Source organism: Homarus americanus, unplaced genomic scaffold, assembly GCF_018991925.1.
Source record: "Homarus americanus isolate GMGI-L3 unplaced genomic scaffold, GMGI_Hamer_2.0 scaffold8425, whole genome shotgun sequence".
NCBI lineage: Eukaryota > Metazoa > Arthropoda > Malacostraca > Decapoda > Nephropidae > Homarus > Homarus americanus.
The window spans coordinates 555,917-579,482 of NW_024742712.1; the positions used below are offsets into that span (position 1 = coordinate 555,917).

A 23,566-nucleotide genomic window follows, 5' to 3' on the forward strand; every position below is an offset into this window, starting at 1 on the left:
ATTTTCATCATTGGAGTGATAATCATGGTAACATTCTCATATGTATCTATTAACACCATATGTGTACTAATCCAGATGATATTAAATGTGCTTGCCAACAGTGCGTAACAGTCGTGACCGATCGTCCAAGCGGCTAACGAGCCGATCAGTGGTGAAGAGGATAAAAGTAAAGTAAAAAAAGTATACAATAATCCCTTGAGCAGTAGGCTATATACCAGGTGCCACTAAGAGAGCTGAGGCTCACAATTGGCTCAGCCCTGTCAATATTGTTATTATTGTCCACTCTGTATCTGTATTTTTCTGGCTAAATAAACTGTTTCAGTATCAATATTAAAAGGAAGGAAGCTGGTGTACCCGGAGGAAGCCTGTCACATTCTCACCTGTGTCCGAGCCAAGACTCGAACCCATGAGGTATACCCGTAACTCTGTACAGCAGCCGAATAAATATTTCAGTAATGATTAACGTCCAACATGTTTAATATTCGTCGAAATTTTTGTGTACATCTTTCCTGTAAATAACGATAATCATATGAAATATAAATATCATAAATAATAATAAGGTTTAGTGTGTTAGTGTTGGACCCGTGACCTCCAGCCCCGGGTGTTGTCTGCTGCTCAACACTACCATCAACACAGGACAATATGTCGGCTGTAGGCAGAAAAACTTGTAAGCATTAGCAATAGTGTTATCGTTTCAGTAATATCATTATTGAAGTTCATAATGGTTCTGTATGCACTGTACACAGAGAGTGAAAGTAATAAAACGGTGGTAAACACTTGATTCACACAACTCCTTTTAACATTCTCGTTTCCATTTATCTCTTTAATAGATTGTAAATAACGTTTCCACAAAGTTTCGTCCAATTCTATCAACTCTTTCTGGTGTTAGTCTAAAAAAAAACTACCAAACCGACAACCGGACAAATATCTGCAGCTATTGGGGTCCTTATGTGCTGTAAGAGTGTGCAGTTCAGGGTAATTATGCAGTTTACAGCAACCACAGGATTCAAGAATTCACTACACAATCGATAGAACTATTTTTTCTATGATCATTTTCTTATGTTACACTTCCGTCACAAATTGATAATAAGGAAGTCATTGAATTTTAAAAAGAATGAAATAAAAGCACCTGTTGCTCAAATTGTGTGTTCGTACGTTCGCTTACCTCCTACGCATGTGCTGGGGGGCGGCCGCCAATCGATTCGGGGGTGGCCACAGCCAATCAAATCTAGGGCGGGGGCGGCAGCCAATAAAAAAATCTCAACTTTTGATTCAACCAAATAGCATTCAATACTCATCGTGGGTGCTAAGATGCGGGACATTTAAATCAGTTGCAACACGGAGCCATAACATGCTGGGTGTGATTTCGCTTATTGGAAGATTATTGTATTATTTCATTCTAAAAATAAGGAAACTTTAGAGAACAGAGGAACCCACGATGTATTCTGGTCCCTGACTCAGACCCTGACCCTGACCCTGACCCTGACTCGGAGTAAGGCAAGAAATACTCTAACAGCTATTTATCTTCTCGTGGAGGCTGACCATGTGACTCTAGGGTTATTTACATAGCGCTTGTGGGTCCGAGGGTGAAGGCCCCTGCTAGGATTACCGTGGGTCCTGGGGCGGAGCCCCCTCCTAGGTTGTTAGGTAAGGTATAGTTTGGTTATATGGTATAAGTTGGCAAGCACAGAGTACCGGGAATTCAGAACAAGCGGGGGGGTGGGGGGTAAATCACAAACAAGTGATTTCTGACAAAAACGAAGGTCAGATTTGAACTAATCGCATCAAAACCTATCAGAAAACCACATTTTTTTCTTTAAATTCCATGGTTTCTGTAATATGCACATTTACCCAGTTCAGTACTGTATCTGATACTTTAGGTAAGTACCCAGTATTATCACTTGTAACCAGAGACGCTCATGATTTTATGTCCGTTAAATACAATACTGTATTATCATACTATTGCTAAAATTGTAAAAGAAGTTAATACCCTGAAACAATTGGTAATACTGTCTTACCTTTTTAGCAGTAATATTTAAGGACAAGGACACCAGTTTTCATCTCAAAGAAAACTTATGGTAATACTGAAACAGATGGCAGTAATCCTGGAGAAGATGGCTAACACCAGAAGGCATTCAGTTTCGTTCATTTTTTCCACATTATTATAGGAAGTATTTTAAAAGAAGTGACATATAATAAACCCTAATAGAACCTGACCTAACCAACCGAAGAAACCTACCTAACCTTACCTAACTTCCTAGCAAGGGGGCGGGACCCAGACCTCCCTCCATATTAAACAGAAAGTACTTATTTGCATAGCTGGCACCAATAAAAGCAACTTTCTTGAAGCGGCATGGTGTAATTGTACTTTGTTTTTGTGGATGTGAGAGTACACTCATTCTGAGCGTAAACACAGAGTAGACAATAATACATGCCGACATGGCAGATTTTTCATCTGAACATTTATGGTAAATAATTGATTTCTTCGTGTGCAAAGCACATGAGACATCATTTTAGTGTCATGTGATCATTTTTTCAACGTGTTTTACCGTGCAATTTCTCTCATCCTTCATACCCTGCCCACTACAGGTGATTTATGATCATAGGTAGAGAACTAAAAAAATTAAAACCAAATACTTTACAGTCGCTCCTTGATTTACGACGGGGTTCCGTCCCGACGACCAGGTCGTAAGTCGAAAAGGCAAAAATAATACATAGAAATTCTAAATTGGGTGTCTCTTTTTCGTCTCAGCACCACGAGAACTCTCACTTTTATGCTTGCCAGCCATTTTAAAGGGAATTACAAACGAAAATTTTGTCAGTACACATCGCGATCACTAACGTCGGGACTCGAAAATATGTAATGTGAAAAATATTTTATACTACCATGGCCGTCGTATGTCCGGTTTGTCGTAAGTCGAATATGTCGTAAGTCGAGGAGAGACTGTGCTTATAATTAAAATAAAGTTATCTTATCATTTGTATTACTTACTATCATCCAAAGAACATCTGTTGAAAAAATGAACAAACTTGAACAACTCCTTCTGGAGTTAGCCACCTGCTCCTATAATACTTTTAGTGTATTGTTGATTGTGATAAATTAATTATTCTTTCTCAGGTAATTGTGTACAGTACTTAACAGGCATTAAACTACTTTGATTACATTTAGGATGCCTAGAAGTACCAGATACAGCTACATTATATAATTAATCATTCTTAAAATTAACCAAATTAATCTACCTAAACTAACTAAACATAACTTAATCTAAAATACCAGTTATCATAGTAGTTAATGGGCATGAGATCATTTGTCCACTGTTTGTTTGAAGATGGATTCATCTGGTTCCTTTCATTGAAGGGAGTTATTTTTACAAGAGGATAATTGAACATAACTAGTAATTTAGGTTATATAGGATAGTAAGGTTCATTTTATGATAACTGAATTGTATTAACAGAGTACAGTATCTGGTACTTCTGGATGCCCTGATTGTAAACCATTAAATACGAGATTACCCTTTCTTACACCTAGCAGAATAAGGCTACGTATCCCAAAAAGGACAATTGTTTATTCTAGGATTTGCAATTTTTCTAATATTACCTGTATTAGTTTGGCAATACTGTACACACAAATGTTGCAGCAGGTTCTCAACAACAACACAGTGCCATCATCTGTGTCTTTTCTATACACATGAACACTTGCAGCAGGAGTTATTATTACAGGTATTCCCTGATTTCTGAAAGGGTTCTGTTCCTGAAAAAACTTTTGTAAATTGGATCATATTTTTCCATAGAACCCCATTATAAAAGTTGAGGTTTGTTCCTAGAAAGAAAATTTTTCTCCAGAATGTAATAAAATGCAATAAAACATGTACAGTATTTAATGATAGTTTTTAGTGGACATAATGATTATAAGCCAATAATAAACAATGTAAGTGAAATACATATGCAAATTAATCACTGTAGTGACGTGACCCGTGTATATACAGTACAGTATATGCTAATAATCACACGAAAGTTCTTGGGGGTTTTGTGTTTTCTTTTCCTTACTGGTTATCAACATAAACGGTTCATATTTTGAAACCCAATTAATGCTGACTGTACAGTACTTGTATATATATTTCAGTATCTCAGCTGTATCGCCAAGGATGGGCAGAAATCCCAGAGGTGATGGCTTCATCTTACCTTCTTTTGGTTGGTAAGTTATATAATTGATGCATTTGTAATTTACTGTAGTGGGCTGAGTTATAAAGTTATAACATGGGATTTTATGGTTAAACTTTCATTTTTGCTAATTAACAGCACTTGTTTATTTATAACATTAAAATCATGCCAACACACTCAGGAGTGTAACCCCAAATTTCCCCTAAGAAGTTTAGTTTGATATACGTTTAATATACAGTATTTGAGATCTTCAAGTTAAGGACTTACTGTACTGTACTGGAAAATAATTTAAACTACTTCTTCTTTCAGGTGTTGGGTTTATGGGTGCTGCTTCATTGATGTATGTTAAAAAGAATGGAGATAACAAACGTTATCGTTTTGAGTATACAGGTAAGTGCTCTGAGAAATGTTATATGTAGAAGAATAACAACTACAAGTGGTCCCACTGAATGAGTAACCCAGGAATGAGAATTATGTTAAAGACATCCTGTACTGAATAGTGTTTTAGAATATGAAATTTCCATGAACAAGAATGCATTTGATTTAACGAGAAATTTTTTGGGTAAACCAGCTCGTGTTATCATTCATAGAGTTGGGCTTGTTATCCTTTGTCTTTGGCTGCGAGGCCAGCCAGCCAGGCCAGTGCACTTGTAGATTTCTTTCCTATATTCTGAGGTAGTGGCAAGTTAACCCAGCCTAGCTAGCCAATGAGCCCAGACACCGTGGTAGCGTTTGTTCTCTGGGCACAGCACTGGCCACTATCACCTGTTAACAGCTCTCGTTCATCACTTAGAAAGACTGTGGATTCTAACCAGGTGTGCTGCCTTCAGAACAAATATAACACTTGTGATACTGAGTGTACTATAGCAGTGCAAAAATAAAATGTAAAGTGCTTAGTTTCAAAAATCAATTTGTCTTTTGAGATACAGTATTCATAATTGCATACACCTGCTAGTTGAATTAACCCTCCACTGTTCATCTTTCACCACTTCAGTTTCAAGTTCATTAGCATAGGTACAAATAAAGAATAAGATGGAACAATACTATTACAGCCAAAGCGGTTAGCAAGCCGATCAGGATAAAAGAAAAAAGAAAACTTAAGAGTAAATAAGGAAAAATTGGACTACAGTACAGTACAGTACGTATTACCACGCTATACCAAACTTATATAGACCAAAATTTGCAATTCAGTATTATAGAGAATAAAAGTACAGCATAGAATAAGAAAACGTGAATTGTGTGTGGGGGAAATGGGAGGTAAGATGATTTGGGGTGTGTTTGAATCAGCAGAAGTTCCTCCTCCTATTATCGGAGGCTCCATTAAACAAACGCTACTGTACAGTATGTAATTTTATCATAATTCCCATATTATTTAGGTTCATTTGGTGTCATGTTAATACAAATTGTTGTAAAATAATTAATTTTAAGTAAAAAAATCACTTACTCAATCCCAGTTATTATGTCGCATTAAACTCCCGCTGCTCTGTTTACACACATGAACAGCTGATACCACTCGGCCAGCCAGGGAAGAAGCTGTACAGTATATATAATATAGAACTATTTATTGTACAATACCTGTGTATAGGAAGTTGTATTTTTTTATGGATTGTGTATGATGTTCAACTTTGAGTAAAGTCTTGTGCTACCAAACTATATTTTATGAAAATAAAATAAAAATCCAGTATTGTGTCAATGGATCTGGGTTAAAAACACCAAAGTTTTTCATATACTGTTTACTGAACAATGTTAGGTACTGGACAAGCTTTTTGGATTTGTTTCATACTGAAAAACTCCATAAACTGAACTTGAGTACTATGGAGATGTAATACTATATATTTGTACTTGTACTGTATATGGATGCTTACTGGCCTGACTGTTAGTATGTGGTAGAGTGGGTGACTCGTTTGCTAACATAGGCTTATGCTCACTGGATGATTGTAATTACAGCACTTAGTGAGTACTGCACAGTGAAATACCAATTTTATGGATACTGTATGCAATTTAATAGAGATATTGATTCTTGGGAATGGATATTGTCCACTACCTATATGAGGAGCTCCAGATCATAATCTGCTAAGTGCCAAAATAGAAAATGGGGGAAAATGCTGAGGTAGGAATGTGTGATATACAATAGTCATTTCAGAGGACTCACCCACATGTACAGGTTCCCAGTTGGTTCTCTGACTTGCCCAGGGGACAGAGGAGTGGTTGGGTAATAGTACAATGCAATACATAACACGTTTCAGCGATAAATTGCTCTTAGCAGGTTATGGTTCAGAGCTCCTCATCATGCAGTGGTGGCCATACTCCCTTTTTGTGTATTGAAGACTTAGTGCAGTACAATATCCACTCTACTGTACTCAAATTAACCATCAAGCATGTGGGGCTGTGACCCACTTCCACCCTTTTCACTGCTTATTGACTGAAATGATAACATATTATAGATGGGAGAAAATTTTCACAGAATGCAAAGGCTTTCAAGCAACAATAAAATATTTAAGGTACAATATTTTATGTACCAATGAAGTAGTCAAGATCAAGAATAAGATCATAAGTAATTTAAGCCTTTGTGGATTACCCTAAGTCTCCCCCCCCCCCCATAGTTACTGGGTGGTTAAACTTTAGGCTGAATAAGACATCAGGTGATCCATGAAGTCTAAGCTATGAAAGGTCTCATTCATGGTCTCAGTCTTGAGTACATCACTGGTGTGTACTGTACTGTATAATACCCCATTTATAGATGAGGTTGACTGTCAGAATCATAATAATGTGTATTATTTTTGTGAATATTTCTCCTCTCATGTAATATAATTCTCCTTTTCAGTTTACCGTCCTGATGATCCACGCATTAAAACAATTAGGGAGTGATCCAGAAGGCTACTCTTCTGTGATTGATGCCTAGAAAGGAAATGTTAATAAGTGTAAATTATCTTTTTTGAGAATTAATTATTGTATATAGAAAACAATTAAATGTGTATTTATTATCCTTAAGTACAGTAAACCCTTGATGACTCGGCACATATGGGGCTCTGGCCTTGCCGAGTTATCTCAACTTCCGGCTTATCGAGGCACTTTCCCTCTCCTACAAAAATACAACAATAAAAAATCATCGACCCATATATGTGTATGTGTAATTACTAAATGTAAAAAAAGTTACACTTAACAGCACTGCAGGTGAAGATGAAGCATCATAGTAGGTGACAGAGGTATGGTATGTAACACAGAGGCATGGTAGGTAACGCAGATTTTAAATTAAATTTTTAAATTAAAGCATAAACGTTCATGGAGGAGAAGAAGGAAGCCGTCTAAAAGGAATAATGAATAAAAATTGTTTAATAACTCAAAACAGTGCCAATCATCACAGACATACCGGTATATGAAAGGGATTACAAGGGCAGAAAGTATAAAACTCAGAAATTTATACTATCCAGTACATTCAGGTGAAAGTCTATTACAGAAAACTAAATATGAAATATCTGAGGACGACACTAGTGACGAAGAGATCCCTCTAGCCTTACTACAAATAAGGTTAAATAAGAAACTTGCCAGATTTGACGAACTGAGAAAACAAAGTTACACCGACCTAAACTTCCTCTAAGAATGACTACTTCATCGCCAAAAGGCAGTCTTGCTGAGGATGTACCAACAGGTGAGGAAAGGATTAAGAAATTTGACTGTGTTCTCATTTATTACACATTGTCACACAAATATGACTAAAATCTAAGCGTTTCTGTTTAAGAGTTTTTGGTTTAAGTAATACACTAATATAATACAGTAAAGTAATAGAGTAATTCACCAGAGTTTAACTTCAGACAATGTCACTTATTATTTATTAATCAGAATGGTGGATTGTTATGTTGAAATGAAATAATGTACTGTCCAAAGTAATTCTTTTACTTGAGAACCGTTAGTGATTACTGTACTACAGTGGTCCCTCGGTTAACGTGCACAATTCGTTCCAGAAGGTTGCTCGTTAACCGAAATCATTGTTTCAATGGGTTTTTGGGTAATTGGTTCCAGCTCACAGAAAATTGCCTAAAATCAACAAAAAAGGTATAGTTCACTTACTTTCAGGTGTGTATGTAGAAGGCTCCTGGATGATGATGATGATGATGATGATGGGAATTAGAATGGGGGTAGAGGAGAAGGGAGAAGAGAAGGCATTGGGGGTGGAAGAGAAGTCACCCCATGGTGTCATTTCACCCAAAAATTTTTAGTTCTCTTGGTGTAATTCACGATTATTTTCTTTAAATCAACACTGCACTGCATTATCTATTGTCAATATGTAAAATAAATTTCAAATTGACCAATAATTTGCTTGGAAACACAGAAAAAAAAGCGTTTAGTTGAAGAGTCTCAAGCAAGATGTTACCTCCACTGAAAAGACAGAGGCTGACGCCTGTTTGGTGTGTTGACAGGCTGTTTGGTGCGCATAAAACTAGTTTCCTGTACTTCAATTATGTTCAATAATTGTTAAAATGACTAAAATATTTAATATTAAACTTTTAAAATTATTGAATAGTATAAACTTCTTGATATTTACTTAAATAGTAAGGAATTTAAGCCCTAGAACCGATTACTGTATTGGCGGACTAATACTACAGCTGGTGGACCGCCAAATGCAAGCGAAAACATGTGGAGGGTTGCTCGTTAAAAACTCATTAATCGAGGGATTGCTCGTTAACCGAAGTTAGGAATCTTATGGTAGGTAAATCGTTAACCGAAATCTCGTTAACTGAGGCGCTCGTTAACCAAGGGATCACTATATACTAAATGTTAGGACGGGCAATAAACATGAACCAAAATTCAGTAGGAATAAAGTCTGATCATGGCATAGAACATTTATGATAAGGCTTAATTCCTACTGATTTTTTATGTTGCTGTTTATTGTACATCCTAATTATAGTAATCACTAAAGGTTCTTAAATAAAAATAATAACCCAGTACAGTATACAGTACTTTTTATTTTTATCTTTTCAGCTGTAAGATACAGTACTGCAAAAGGGGCTGTGTCGTCCCCTTGCAGGAATACTTACCAGCTCCGGAGAATTGTATTATTATCACAGACATAACCATTTGAATTTGAAGTGTTGGTGTGCAGTACTTCTCAGGAATGAAGACAAGAAATCATAACAAATACCCATTACTGAAGGGTTTGAAATATCTGAAACAAAAATTATATCAGGTTTCTTAAGTAATATAGAAAATCCTTATTTTGTTTCACATGATATAAAATGCAAGATACAGTACACTGTACAATGTAAAGAGTAGTACAGAACAGTAGGTAGTATATTACTGATAATTGTATTTCAGTAAACAACAATAATTGTTACAAAGTTAAGTTCAACTGGTCATCCAATTTTAGAATAATATTAAAACTCCTGAAATATAATTAATATACTGTATACAATATACTGTACATGATTTGAAGATAATGTAAAGTAAATCAAACCATTTTCTCTCCCCAATAGAAAATCAATAACCAATGAAAACACTAAAACAGGTATTTCATGAAATTATCAAACACATCCAAGTTCAAAGACAAGTTCTTACTGATTATTAAAAAGACAACTTCACTGATATAACAGTCATGTGTGAAATGCAGCGCCTTCATAAGCTGGAACAGTTATACGAACAAGAAGAGTGTCATATCATGCAAATTGTTACAGCGGAACCTCCTAAGAATATTATATTTTATGTACCAGGTCTATTTTTAGTAGCCAACAGATTTTGTTCATTTACCTATCTCAGCCAGGGGAATGTATGCCAGTATTACCTTTGTATATATAGTAATCCTCCCGTAAGGCAGAATCCTGATTCCCCAGAACTCTCCAATAGGTGGAAAACTTCCGGGAAAACTCTACATTCCGAGCATAGGTGGGTTAGCTGCTTGGGTAACTTGTATGCTTAGTTCATATTCTGTTGATATTGTACAAGGTTGTTCCCTTGTTAGCTGCTGTTTTTGCATACAATCTGTGTTGTGCAGTACTGTACAGTATGTACAGTGTATATTACTGTACCAGGACACAATCAGTCAATAATAGTATTAAAGCAGTGTTAAGACATAAAAAAGTGATTACAGTTACATATACACTGTAGTGTACTGTACAATCAGCAGTGAGTACTGTAAGCCTACTTTAGGCTAGTGTGTAGAGGTGTATGTACTGTACAGTATACTATACAGTGCATGTACAATCCCTTCATGGAGGGAGAGGATCGACAATTAGCAACAGCAGCTACAGTAAATGATACAGGACAAAGGCAGGCCATCCTGTATCATTATACCACCATTTGGCCTGCCTGCATCACAAGCACAAAACAACACCATCTGCTGGTGAGTACAGTACAGTACAGTATATTTTGTTCATTTATATACCCTAAATCACACCTTGGAAACCCATAGTTGATGAGTAATTAGCAGTGAAAATGTCAGTAAAATCTTTCAAGGGTCATTTTGGCCACTAATTACTCTGCAATCGAATCATTTCCCACATATTCATCAGCAAGCTCAGTTGTACCTATACTGTGATTTTCAGGAAAATTTAATTTTTGGCACAAAACCACCAAAAATCTAAGTCTTACACCAGTGGTGTCAAACTCAAAACCTTTCAAGGGCCAATTCTTATTTTAGTTACCCTCTTCAGGCCCAACACAAGTGCTATATCACATATTTGCAGGATTGAAGTTTACAGTTTCACACATTGCCTTACCTGGCTTACCAGGAATACCTCATTTGGGTTTGTCCTATCTTAAGTATGTAAAATTCATTTTACTAAATAAACATGATTATATCTATTTCTTTCATAATTTCACGGGATGATGAATTTTACTGTCATGCCGCGTTGCCGCGGGCCACACCTGACCATCCCAAGGGCCACATTTGGCCCGCAGACCATGAGTTTGACACCCCTGGTCTATACTGTATGGCGTGAAATAACATTTATATTTATCAAGGACATTGTACTGACAGTCTTCAATAATATTTTCAAAACAAATTAGAAAATTCAATTATATTCCACAAGAAAAACAAGTCACTTATATAGAGTATACAGAGCTGTAGGACAAGTATGGTGTATAAAACTTTCACAGATAAAAAAGTACAAATATAGAATTGTTTATCAGGAAAAATACAAAACGAATGTTCATTAATTTCTGTACATACAAAAGAAGAGTAAAGGTATACTGTATGTATTAAGTGATTGCAAGTCTTTTTTATTATGATGACTGTGAATACCTTAGGCTGACTATACAGGTAATCTTGGTAAAATTTTCTCACATATCCAAGCATACAGTACTTAATTTTGTTACCAAATATGAGATGAGGACACATATACTGTACCAGTACCAGGTAATATCTCATTGTCCTTATTGTCATGAAATACTTGATTAGTGTAATATGAGTACAGTTAATGATATTGGAATGTAAATAATGTATCTGTTGTTTTCAAACAATGTGCCTGCCATTTTCATGACAATAAAATATTTTTTAATTTGAAATTTGGTTGTGAACTGGCAATGCCAAGTTTTTTTCTGCAATGATTTTTTTCCCAAAAGGGGTGGATTTCTGTTTCTCTTTCTGAGGTTATATGGTATTTTAGCTAAAGAATCATACAATAAAGAAGTTAATATCACTCAGTAGAGAGAATATTATTTATTTAAAGGTGTCCTTCATATCTCCCTGACCATGTTTAGTTTATATTCCTTCTCTTTACCTCACAAACTGCTACTCTCCCCACTTCTTGTCTTTCAACACCATTGGAATGGTTCAAGGCCTCTCTCCAGCAGCCAGCCGCCTGTTAATATCCCTCACAACAGCAGGCACATCTTTGATGGAATCGACTACATAGTGGCTGCCAGCATCATGGAGGATCTCGTAAGACCTTGTCAGCTTTCTCTCCAGCTCCTCGTGTGGCATTATGTTCAGCTCATGCTGTGATGCTGCCATGTAATTCCCCTGCAACACACAGTATTGTACCACAACAAGAATATAATAGCTCCAAACCATTACACTCAACTCTCACTAGGAGAATGAATAAACTTTGACCTATTACTGCTGAAATGACATGATAATATAGTAAATATGGTCATCAAACTCAAAGACCAAGTGGAAGAAAGTGACATTGAAGAAATCTAGGGAAGATTAGCCATTGATGAAATATAAAAAGCCTTGAGCAGAGAATCTTCATCACATACAAATAAATCATGAACATTTATCTAGTCCAGGATACACAGACAAGAAAGATCTCAGCATATGAAACAGTTAACACTGATGATATGTTCAAAAAGACCTTCAAACAGTGTGTGTTGTACAGTGTGACCCTACCAAACATCAAAGGCTTCCTGGTCTCCGGTTTCCTTCTGTATTAGTACCGGATAGACCAATTGCCCGAACTGTTAGTAATCTAATAATAATAAAATGATCCAAAATACTTAGAAGATACCAAGGACCTGTGAAGGCCTTGTAGTCCTTAGGAGACTTGAAGGGTTTAAGGAAAATAGTGAGTTCTTGGGGACTTGGGAAAATTAAAATGATCTCAAAATGGCCTTGGCAACAGATACAGTATTCACTAACCGTCTTTGCAACAGCTATGGTCCAACAGCCAGCAGTCAGACCCTCCTTAATACCATCCACAGTATCATCCACCTTCACTATCGCCTCAATAGGGCTCACGTCCATGCGGATTGCATTCAACCATACCTGGCCAGGGAAGGCTGAAATTAGTGGGTTACATGATGTTGTGATGGTCATGCAGTGGGTGACATCATGTTGTGAAGAAAAACATACTTACAAAGTGTGAGGGTTAAATTTTGTTAACACGCATGGGGTTTTCGTATGCAAATTTGCATATGAAGTACAAAATTAAAATAAAATAATTTTATGCTTGCATGTGAATGCTAAACACGCAAGATGCACATTTAGCAATGTCAGCGGGATCTGGCAATTACAGTATGTAAACTGCATTCCAAAGTCACCACACCAAATTCTCCTCATAGGCAGTTTTTAGCATATAGATTAAGGATCTGTATTCAACAAATTGAAATTCTGATTATTAACTGTCCTCAAAATCATTAGCATAATTAATTATCAAAACTTCATATTCTCAGGTACTAGTAAGACAATTAATTATCAAAATTGCAACATTTCGACCACAGATCCATAATCAGCATGTCGAGGATGACCTATACCGAGATTTTGAGCAAAATTAATTTTTTCTCCAAAAAATATTCTTGTAATTTTTTGGGCCCCCCAAAATTAAATTTGTTTAAAATCTCAGTATAAGTTGCTTTAGGTGTGCAGATTAAAGATCTGTCAATGAAAAGATGAACTTTTGAATATTAAGTGCCCTCATATCAATAAGCATAATTAACAAAACTTAAAATCAGTCCAACCAAGGATCAACTCTAATGAGTAAGAGTACACTGTATAATCTAGGCCAAACTAGTGATAAGGCATAGATTTACCTTGGTCTAAACAAGGGTTTATCCTGGGCATTGTTAATCATCACATAGGACACAGTATTAACCCCTTCACTTTGGGGATGCCAATTTTGATATTGATAATATTTGGCTAATGCCAGATGATTTTATTCAGTTCAGAGGGGAACACATACACAAGGGGGTAAAGCTATTCTTCAAAATTATAGTGCAGGGGCCTATCTTGAGTAAGCCAAAGTTTAACCTAAAGTGAAAAGATCAATTACTCACCATGTAGGGCATAGGTCTGGCTTGTGGCACCTCATCAGCAGCAACAATAGCATCAGGGACATAGCCCTGTTTAGCAGCAAAGGGTTTAAGCTTTTCCACAATGGTTGAGGGGTAGCCTGTGCACGACCCTATTTTGATACCCATCCCCCGTAGCTTATCTACAGCTTCCACTGTACCTGTTAATAAGATAAGGGTTACCTGGGTTAATGATGGTATAGTTGCAGAAATGTGTTCCTACATTGCCTGTGGTAACCTGTCTCTCCAAACGGCAACATCGCAGTACGGTAGTAGTATCACTATTTATGAATGAATGGGTATTGGTCATATAACAACAGACAGGATTGGTGGATAGATTTGTAATAGGTCATATAGGTTGGCCATTTGGAGACATGGGGTTACCACAGGGGCTGTAAGAACACATTTCTGCAACTATACCAGAATGGTACTATAATGTTATGATGAAACAACTCTATGTCTAGTTGTGTACTGGGGTATTAATATAGGTAGTAAAACAGTACTAGATTAAAGAATGAAACCCTCGAAGATCCGAACTAAAAGGGGTGAACACCTGCCCGAAGACGCTGATTGTCTGTATCTTCCGGTAAATGTACTAAATGTATAAAAACAATAAACAATGATATAAAAAACACCTAAAATACAGTACCATATTTTATGACATAATTATATGATGCACCCCCATTTTAGCAGGGAGTATTTAGGGAAAAAAAAAATGTGTGTGTTTTCCTCCTGTAGCCATAGTTTTCTTAAAATAATATAAACAGTACCAGGAAATGTGAGGAGTAAATAAAAATAATACCAATAAATAAGTTGGAAAAAAAAAATACTATACAATCATCCCTTGGTTATAGCGCACTTGGTTATCGCGATATTCGTTATCACGCCTCCATCAAAATCTGCACACCTGCCGTTATAGCACATTTTTCAGGCCGAGAATTTCGTTATCACGCAGTTGCCTCCAGGTGTTTTTACCCATTTGCTTCACCTACATCTATTGAGGATAAAATCTTTCACCTACAAATTGACAATAACACATTTGCTGTAATCAGACACATCTAAGTTGCCTCAACAATTACAACCCCAGTTGCAATTGGGGTTGCAATTTCAAATTCTGTGTCATTACTAAGGAATAACGAAGTCTCGGGTGCACTGTAAGATTGAGAGAAAACGGAGGACTCAGGTGTCCTAAAGCGATGAGAAAACAGACTCCTATGACGGGTGACTCAAATAAAGAAAGCATAGCTACATGTTTTGTGGACTACAGTATTGAGCGTGCCCTTTTCATCACTTTGTAATAAACCTAGCCATGCCTATATGTGTTTCTGAAACTTACCATAACATTATCTATGTCTTTAGTGGGTCTAAATGGTAGTAAAATGGGAAAGTTGGGGTTGGGTCTTGGGTGCCTGGAACCAATTAGAATAAATCCCACAGGTTCTGTACTTTCATTATCACGCACTCAGCGCGGTCCCAATTAGGAGTGATAACCAAGGGATGACTGTATTGCCAAATCAGTAAGTTAAAAAGCCAAATAAAAATCCAACACAGTCGCCATTTGCATACACTCCGTGCTTCATCATAGCAACAGAGACCAACTGGGACTCCGATTCCCTAGCAACGCTACCCACCCCCTATACCCTGTGCTCTCCTCCCACTCTCTCACTGAGCTAGCTAATTGTGCAAAGAATTGTACCTGTACATTCCTTTTATGTATTTGCCCTTAGGCCAATTATTGCTTTTACTTTTTTTTACAACACGGATGTAGGATGGTCTGTGCATGTAACCAAGTAAAAATAAATGAAGAAATTACGTATATCTACCTGAAAATACAAGTTGAAAACAACCATAACACCTCACAGCTTGACCCAGTAGCCTGGTTGTTACAGTGAAGAGTCTAACCTGGCTACAATGCCATGATTAATCACTATTAAGCACTATTATATCAGTAAACACAAATAATAACAGTAAACCCAGTGAAATACAGCAGGGAGCGAGGAGAGTTACAAGAGCAGACGATGCTCTAACTAGTGGTTACTTACTCACTCCCATTGCCAGGCGTGCAATGGGAGAAATACATATCTTGTAGTCTAATTTGAAAATGGTGACAGGCACAGTGATAAATGCCAATGAGAACAACTTTCGTATCGAATTTGTGTGGATCCCGTCCCATGTTGGAATCAGGTATCATGACCGTGCTGATAGACTGGCCAATGAGGCATGTAAGAAAGAAAATGTTGACCGTGACCTTGGCCTGTCCTATGCTGTACTTAAAAACATTCAAGTCAGAATCATGAACTCTGATCTAGAAGAAGTGAGAAATGCAGAGAGACCTGGCAGTTGTAGCATCAGTAAATATGACAAATTTTGTGACAAGAGGTACCGGTATAGCCAGCATAAGGACAGAACCAAACAATGTGATGTAGTCGTGGCCAGAATTAAGCTAGGATACAGACACATCTGGCAGGTTAGTAACGCTGTACCCATACTGGAACACTCAGCATGTAAACTTTATGATAAACCTTTAAAGCATACACTTGAACACTATATTACTGAATGTGACACTGTCAAAGACTTCAGGTCACCTGACTTATTGTATCTTGAACTTTGTAATTACTACAGTACATTGAATTGGGGATGCTTGAGAACATTCTTGCTGTTTATCCCAAATTTGCTAGCCCACACTAATTAGTCTTCAATTAGAATATGACATCCAATGTATGTGAACCACTGACCTATATACAGTATACTGCTTATGAATATGATGTATTTCTTTGTGTACGAACATTTGTCCTGCATGGCAGTGAACAGTGACATTACCCACATGAATGTGACCTATATATAGTGTCAATGAATATGATGCATTTCTTTGTGTACGAACCTCTGTCCTGCATGGCAGTGTACAGTGACATTACCCACATGAATCTGACCTCTATATATATATATATATATATATATAGCTGTTAATGAATATGTTGTATTTCTTTGTGTATGAACCTCTGTCCTGCGTGGCAGTGAGAAGTGATACCACCCTCAGTGTCAAGACCTGACTGAATTACTCAGAATAGGCAAACTATACAACTGAACAAGCTTTGTCAATCAATTTGTTAAACTAAAAAAAAAAGGCATTTACCTACAATAACATAAGAAACATTGTATCATTACTAGAGTGAATAAAATAATATTCCCACAAACAACAATTGACAATTCTGTTTATGTTTCCCACCTCGGACACCCGTGTCCTGCACGCTGACATCTTAGTTACACGGGCCTAAGATGATCTTTGCTCTGTTTTGGGAATGCTTCCTAGGGAGACTTCTTCACCCCAGGAACCCCCAAATTTTGTCCAAAACTTCTGAAATATGGATTTACCGGGTCCGAATCTTCGGGGGTTCACTATACTGTACTATGCAGTGGAGGCTTTAGCATGGTGTAAGTCTAGATAAATTAAGTTAGGTGCAGCATCAGAAGTTAATGAAGATTCTTGTGGCACTAAACTACACAGCGGTGCAAGATTAATGTTTAATAGGTTACTCCAGGGGAAAAATAAATTCTTTATGTGATACTTGTAAATTTCAAGGCTAATATTTATTACTTATTTCCATGGCAAAAATAAAATTACAATACAATGTAATGCTCAACCATTAATCCAGAATTCAGTTGTTAAACATCAATTCCTACTCGAGGTATCCAAAACTACTGTATCTGAGAGATAAAAAATAGCTAGAAATACTGTAGAGTAGAATGATGCCATAAAAATAATAATTGGATATCAAACCTGACCATTCCAATTGTTAATTTTTTTACAACTCAACCACTGGTCCTTTCCTATATCTATATCCTTCTATCTCACTCTGTCCCACTCTCTCTTCTAATGCTGTATCCACATCTCTATATCTCTATATCTTCCATTAAATATTCACTCACCTATGTACCGGTACTACAGTTTCGACCAAAAAATTTAATATTTGCAATTAATTTATTCTTCAACTATTCATTGTACCCTTCAACTTACCATCAATCAACATGGAGTGCTTTTGCAATGCTGCTATATTTTTGGGAACAAACTTCGCATACATGCGGTCAACATCAGCTGAGGTAGGAGGGCCATCCTTGGCCTTCAACCACCGTGCTCGCACTCTCTCCACCTCCAACATCTTGCATATGTGGGCCTGGGGAGGGGGAACATAAGTCTCACACCCCTAGATTACTGGCAAAATCTGAACAGCACTAAATTAAAACTAGAATGGTAAAAATAATATTAATAACACAGTAATAATTAAATTCATTCAGTAAGATGCAGGTTTACTATGCAGGTATACAGTTCAGTATGAATACAGATAATGTAGGTATGGCCTACAGTGTATGTGGGCCATGGGAGTACAGTACAGTATAGTTTTGCATGTATCTAGACCAAGCATGCCTAATCAGCAGCCCACAGGCAGTTTCTATATGGCCCCCTCCATAATTCAAGGTGCCAAAATGCATGCCATCATCACATCTGAGATACCATTTTTGTTTATATAAGTTTAAATTTTAACATTGTATAGTGTTATAAAGTAAACAAACATTTGTTTCACCTCACACCAATGTGTAGGCCTCAGGTAATGCTAGACAAAAGTTTGGCACTCTTGCAAAAAAGATAGATCACAACTGTTTTAAACATTCTACATTTTCAATTATTTTAAGGCTAATTAATTAACACTAATTACCTGAATTTTAAAATTCTGTACCCATATCCTTAACTGGTAAACCTCCATTTCCAACACCTCTCTCTGGGGGCTACAGTTTGAAGGGAGAGTTGCACATTTTGTTTACAATAGTTCCAGCTAATAATACACTTGATGAATAAAGTCACTGTTCTTGGACCAATGTCAAGCTATGTCAGTTAAATAAACTAATTTAACAAAATAACTATTCAAAGTATACTGACAGTATTAGGTCAAAAGATACTGACATGTAGACAGACAATTACTTTGTAAAATGGTCAGATGGTTTAAAAAAGATGAGTAACTTACTCGCTTGTGCATACCCATGGGTCCCCTGGCCTCCTCATTAGTCACATTCACACCCTCCTCTATAAACAGTTCAATAAAGGTCTCAGCAGCAGAGAACACACCACAATCAATCACTGTTCCTGAAATGGGGAATGAGGTGTGAAGACTTGAGGATACCATGTACTCTGAATTAAAAGACACCAAGCACAGCATGATACAGGAACATAAGGTAAAGGTAGGGGCATATTGATGCTGGAATATGTTACTATTAAGACTTGAAAAATTATTTTCCTGAAATTATCAGGGTCACCATGGGATGTGTTTTCATAATGAATGCACATGAAATATGAAGGATCAATTCTGACATCTCATTTCACTGTCTATGCCAGAACTAGGTGGCATTGTCCAAGATCTATTATCCAGGAGACGTTGACATTAGTGGCAGTGATTTTAAATGATTAGTAAACCTTCCTTGTACTACACAGTGTACCATAGTTTTAATGATACACACTTTCAATTAAAAATTGCACAAATTGTGTAAATAATAAAGTAAACAATAAAGTAGCCTACACTTACCTAACATTAGCTTCAAAACTATAATTCTTGCATCCACAATTTTCACCTACAGCATAGCACTTTCCCCACCCACATTTAGCCATCAAGATCCCTACACCACCTGTCACAACACACTCTCACTCTCTGGCAGTCAATCTTGCTAATCCATCTTTCCATATAGTTTCTTGTACAGAAAATGCATCTCTCTTTCTGAAGATCACTGTCTTAACTTCCTCAATCATTCTTCCCAGCATAATATAAGCATTCAGACCTCCACTTTGCTTTCACACAATTTCCTTTCATCAAGGGGGAAAAGAAATAGAAATCATGAAGTCTGTCCAGGTAATACTGTATGTGCAATCAAAATGTCATTTGGGTACATTTATAAAATTTAACTGGATAACAGCTTTTGAGAAAAAAGGTTGGCAGCAGAGATGTGGCAATGGTCAGAAGAGCCATGAGGAGCGGATATTCTGAGAGCAAGAAATGATACAATTATTTAAAAAGAAGTTTAGAAGGCATCCAGTAATATCAAGGATCCATATAGGATCATTTGAGGTGGCAAAGTGCTTCCCCTGCACACCAACTTGGTCAATGTGAGCATAATACAGTAACAATTCTGTGTTGGAGGTTGAAATTACTCGGCATGAGAAGTCTGGCTGTGGGAGTGATTCCAGAAAAAATTACCTGGGAGCTGATCTAAGAAAGCCACCACCTGGGGATTGATTCTTGAGGACATCATCTGGGGCTTATCTAAAAAAGGCACCACCTGGGGACTGACTCTTTAAATAAACATCATTTGGGGGCTGAGTCTGGAGGACATTACATGGGGACAATCTCCTTAGAATACACAATCAGGAACCGACACTCTGGGACACACGGCAGAAACACTGACCTGCCCAGTCAAAGATGGCGGCCTTAATTTTGCCATGGTAGCGTCGTGTGACCCTGTACTCACTGCGAGGGTTGACCAGCATCTCATCTGTGAATGCAACACATGTAAATCATAATGCCAACAATACTTGTTTATAGGCATACCAAGAGACAAACAGTATTTTGGTGATGTTAACACTTCTGTCAGTGCTGGATTTAGGAATGCTCAGTGTGTATGGCCAAACAGGGCCTGCACATTTTCAGGGCACCCAACATTAAATATAGAAAAGAAAATATAAAATGCTTACAGGTACTGTATATCATTTATCTAATAATGTTATTAACAATACATTAGCTGATAGTTGGTTACTTTTGGCTTATTATTACAGTACTATTATATATATATATATATATATATATATATATATATATATATATATATATATATATATATATATATATATATATATATATATATATATATATATATATATATATATATATATATATATATATATATATATATATATATATATATATATATATAACAATACTGTAATAATAAACAAAAAAATAACAAGAAGGATTCAGGGAAATTTTCATATAATTAGTCTGACAATTTTCCCTTAATGGCATAGACTTTAACTACAGCAATGTACTGTAAATGATTATTGTAGATAAGATATAACCAAGCAGACCTACCTAACTTAACCTAACTTCCTAGGATTCACAGGTTTTATTACTGGTATCTCACCCTACTGTACTGGGGTGGTGGGTAGAAATAAACAATTACACAAGGAAAAATCACTAGGAAAAGGTCACCAACAAAAGAGAAAACAGTACAGTACTGTAGTTTGGCATCAGTACATGCAGGGACAGTATTTCTTAATGTAAATAAGATAAACCAACAAAACCTACCAAACCATGGATAGAAAAGCATTATTTTGGGTTTACATTAGGTAGGTTGGTTAGGGTAATTTTTTTTTAGTCAACAGGAGGAAGGTTATAATGTTAATCCAAGTGGAAGATCAGAGGAGCGCTCACCGTTTTTACTCTGAAATACTTTTAATTTTATCCTCTTCACCACTAGTCAGTTTGTTAGCTACTTGTGTGGTCGGTCACGTCTCTGTTACGCACAGTTGGCAAGTACTGTACTGTACTGTACTGGGCATGCAAAACCAAGGAAAACCAAAAGGTAAGGAAGTTGTAATTCCTGCTCCAATTTCTTTCTATTCATGAAGTAAGAAACACATTTTCTTTTCTTTTTTTTTTTACTGATTTTTCATTAGGTAGTGCATTTTCCCAGGAGTCAGTACATACCTGGAGCTGATTACCCAATTTTTTCGGTAATTATATAGGACTAACCCGCGAGCGAAATTGATTGAAAACAATTATAATAACGACGGATTTTAATTGTTATATTATAGTGGACACTGTTGTAGTTTGTGGAAATATGTTAAAAAAAATTGCTATTTTTAAAATAAACGCTACTTAACATTTGTGGGTATGAAGAACAGACCTAACCAACCAAACCTTCCTAACCTTACCTAACTTCCTCAGAATATTAAACAGAAAGAACTTGTTATGATATGGTTAAATTTGAGGCATTTTCTGAAAGTGAGATGATACGGCTGGCGGGTTAGTCCTATAGATTAACCATTTTTTCATTAGGTAGCTGGTTAACCCGTCCCAAAATCCTGAATTTACTAATAAATTCACTTACTATTTACAGTGTGGAGTTCCATCTTTACTTGATGCTACAGGAGTTGACACCTCACTTAACACCTCAGAAAGTAAAGAGTGACAATGTGAGAAGAGAGTAAGAGATACTGTACTAATCCACCTTTCTTGTGTAGGTCGCCTGGAGAGGTTGGGCAGGGTCAGTGTTGCTAAGGGAGTACAGCCGTGGCTAATGGACAGCGAGGGAGTTAGATTATTTCAAATATCTAATGACAAACAAAAAATAACTCTTATCTACCACCTGTGGGGTCAAATAACAGCCTCACTCTTATGTAAACTGATAATTACTCATTACATTGGTACCAGATTTACTCAAGGTTAAGTTACGGTGCACTTTGTGTTTTGCGGCTGGTTGCCATCACGTGTTAGCTTGATATGGTTTACAATTGGATAAGTATGTTTATAAATTATGCAATTGTACAGAAGGTCAGTATGAAAATAGACAATGTAGGTAATACTGTAAATCAGTTAAGGCAACTGGGTCACAGTTCAAGACTGAAGAAGCCGCAGGTCCAGAAAACTGTGAGAGCAAACTTTTCTGAGTGAGGGTTGAGAACTGTTGGAACAACCTGCCAGAGAGTGTTGTGACGGCACCGAGTGTGAGCTGCTTCAAGACAAGACTGGAGCGGGTTCAGGTACATTCAGGAGCCGGTGCATGCCCAGTACTTGCCAACAGTGTGTGACAGAGACGTGACCGATGGCCCGGGCGGTGAAGAGGATTAGTAAAAATCAAAGTAAAAGTGAGTCGCTCAGCGATTACTTTGGAGAGCAACTTACTGCACTTACGATGGAGCTGCAGATTCTCTAGTTCACTTCCTTTATCGTTCTTCTCCATCATTTCCCCAAGATGGTCTACACTTGCTGTTGAACAGTGACAAGATAGAGCCACCGCTTTCTCTAACTTGACACGTTTCTTGTTCTCACTGTCCCGTTTCCTTGGAGCGGTCATCACAGGCAGCGCCCTGTTCACACACGATACACCTACTCTGCTTGAGTGCCGTTTCGATTTTTCGTGATCTGCCAAACGAGATGCTTTGGGAGCTATCTGTATTCTACAAACGTTGCAATAAACATTTTCACTTCCATCACTGGCTCTACTAACCCACACGTATTTTTCTTCCCATGATTTTTTATATTTTCTACCACTGTCGTAGGACCCTTTCCATTTACAAGTGGACATTTTGAAAACTAGCACTCAGAATTTCAGAAAGTAACTCAATGGCTTTGTAAGCTTTGTAGCTTAACCCGTATACACGTACTGCACTACTGCTGATGCACGGCAAGCTTCACGGCCAACACTCGCGCCATCTCGCGGCCAAATCGGCCAAACCGTTTTTAATTTTTGATTAAAATTCGAACAAATCTTTTTGGATGGGAAGCATAAGGTTATTTTTGCAATCTACACAAAATAAAAGTATCCCCTACAATATCCACTTAAAATGTCACAATAAAACAAATTTTCACTTAGAATTGAGAGCCCATTAATTACATAAACATATCTATAATCTACAGTGTACCTT

The 23,566-nt window shown here is 36.9% G+C and overlaps 1 protein-coding gene and 1 long non-coding RNA gene across 6 annotated transcripts; one reads left to right on the top strand and one right to left on the bottom strand.

The window, feature by feature from the left end:
* The first annotated feature begins 549 nt into the window (after positions 1-549).
* Positions 550-7,127, top strand: LOC121876990. Its single transcript, XR_006090864.1, has 4 exons — positions 550-667; positions 4,124-4,195; positions 4,471-4,551; positions 6,986-7,127. It is a non-coding gene; the product is annotated as an uncharacterized LOC121876990 (long non-coding RNA).
* A 1,980-nt stretch (positions 7,128-9,107) lies between these two features.
* Positions 9,108-23,324, bottom strand: LOC121876988 (phosphonoacetaldehyde hydrolase-like). 5 transcript variants are annotated; one of them, XR_006090863.1, is made up of 8 exons: positions 22,824-23,324; positions 20,329-20,415; positions 18,900-19,018; positions 17,897-18,053; positions 13,867-14,042; positions 12,734-12,859; positions 9,938-12,115; positions 9,108-9,325 (listed from the first exon to the last, which is right to left on the bottom strand). XR_006090863.1 is itself a non-coding variant. In XM_042382566.1 (7 exons), exons 1-7 carry the CDS (start codon positions 23,224-23,226, stop codon positions 11,927-11,929), a joined length of 1,257 nt encoding a protein of 418 aa, XP_042238500.1. In that variant the 5' UTR covers positions 23,227-23,324; the 3' UTR covers positions 9,108-11,926. The 5 variants fall into 5 exon arrangements, 3 of the variants coding, with proteins under 3 accessions (XP_042238500.1, XP_042238501.1, XP_042238502.1); XR_006090862.1 differs by having other exon boundaries at positions 11,874-12,115; positions 22,824-23,323; XM_042382566.1 differs by having other exon boundaries at positions 9,108-12,115.
* Between the last annotated feature and the right edge of the window lie 242 nt (positions 23,325-23,566).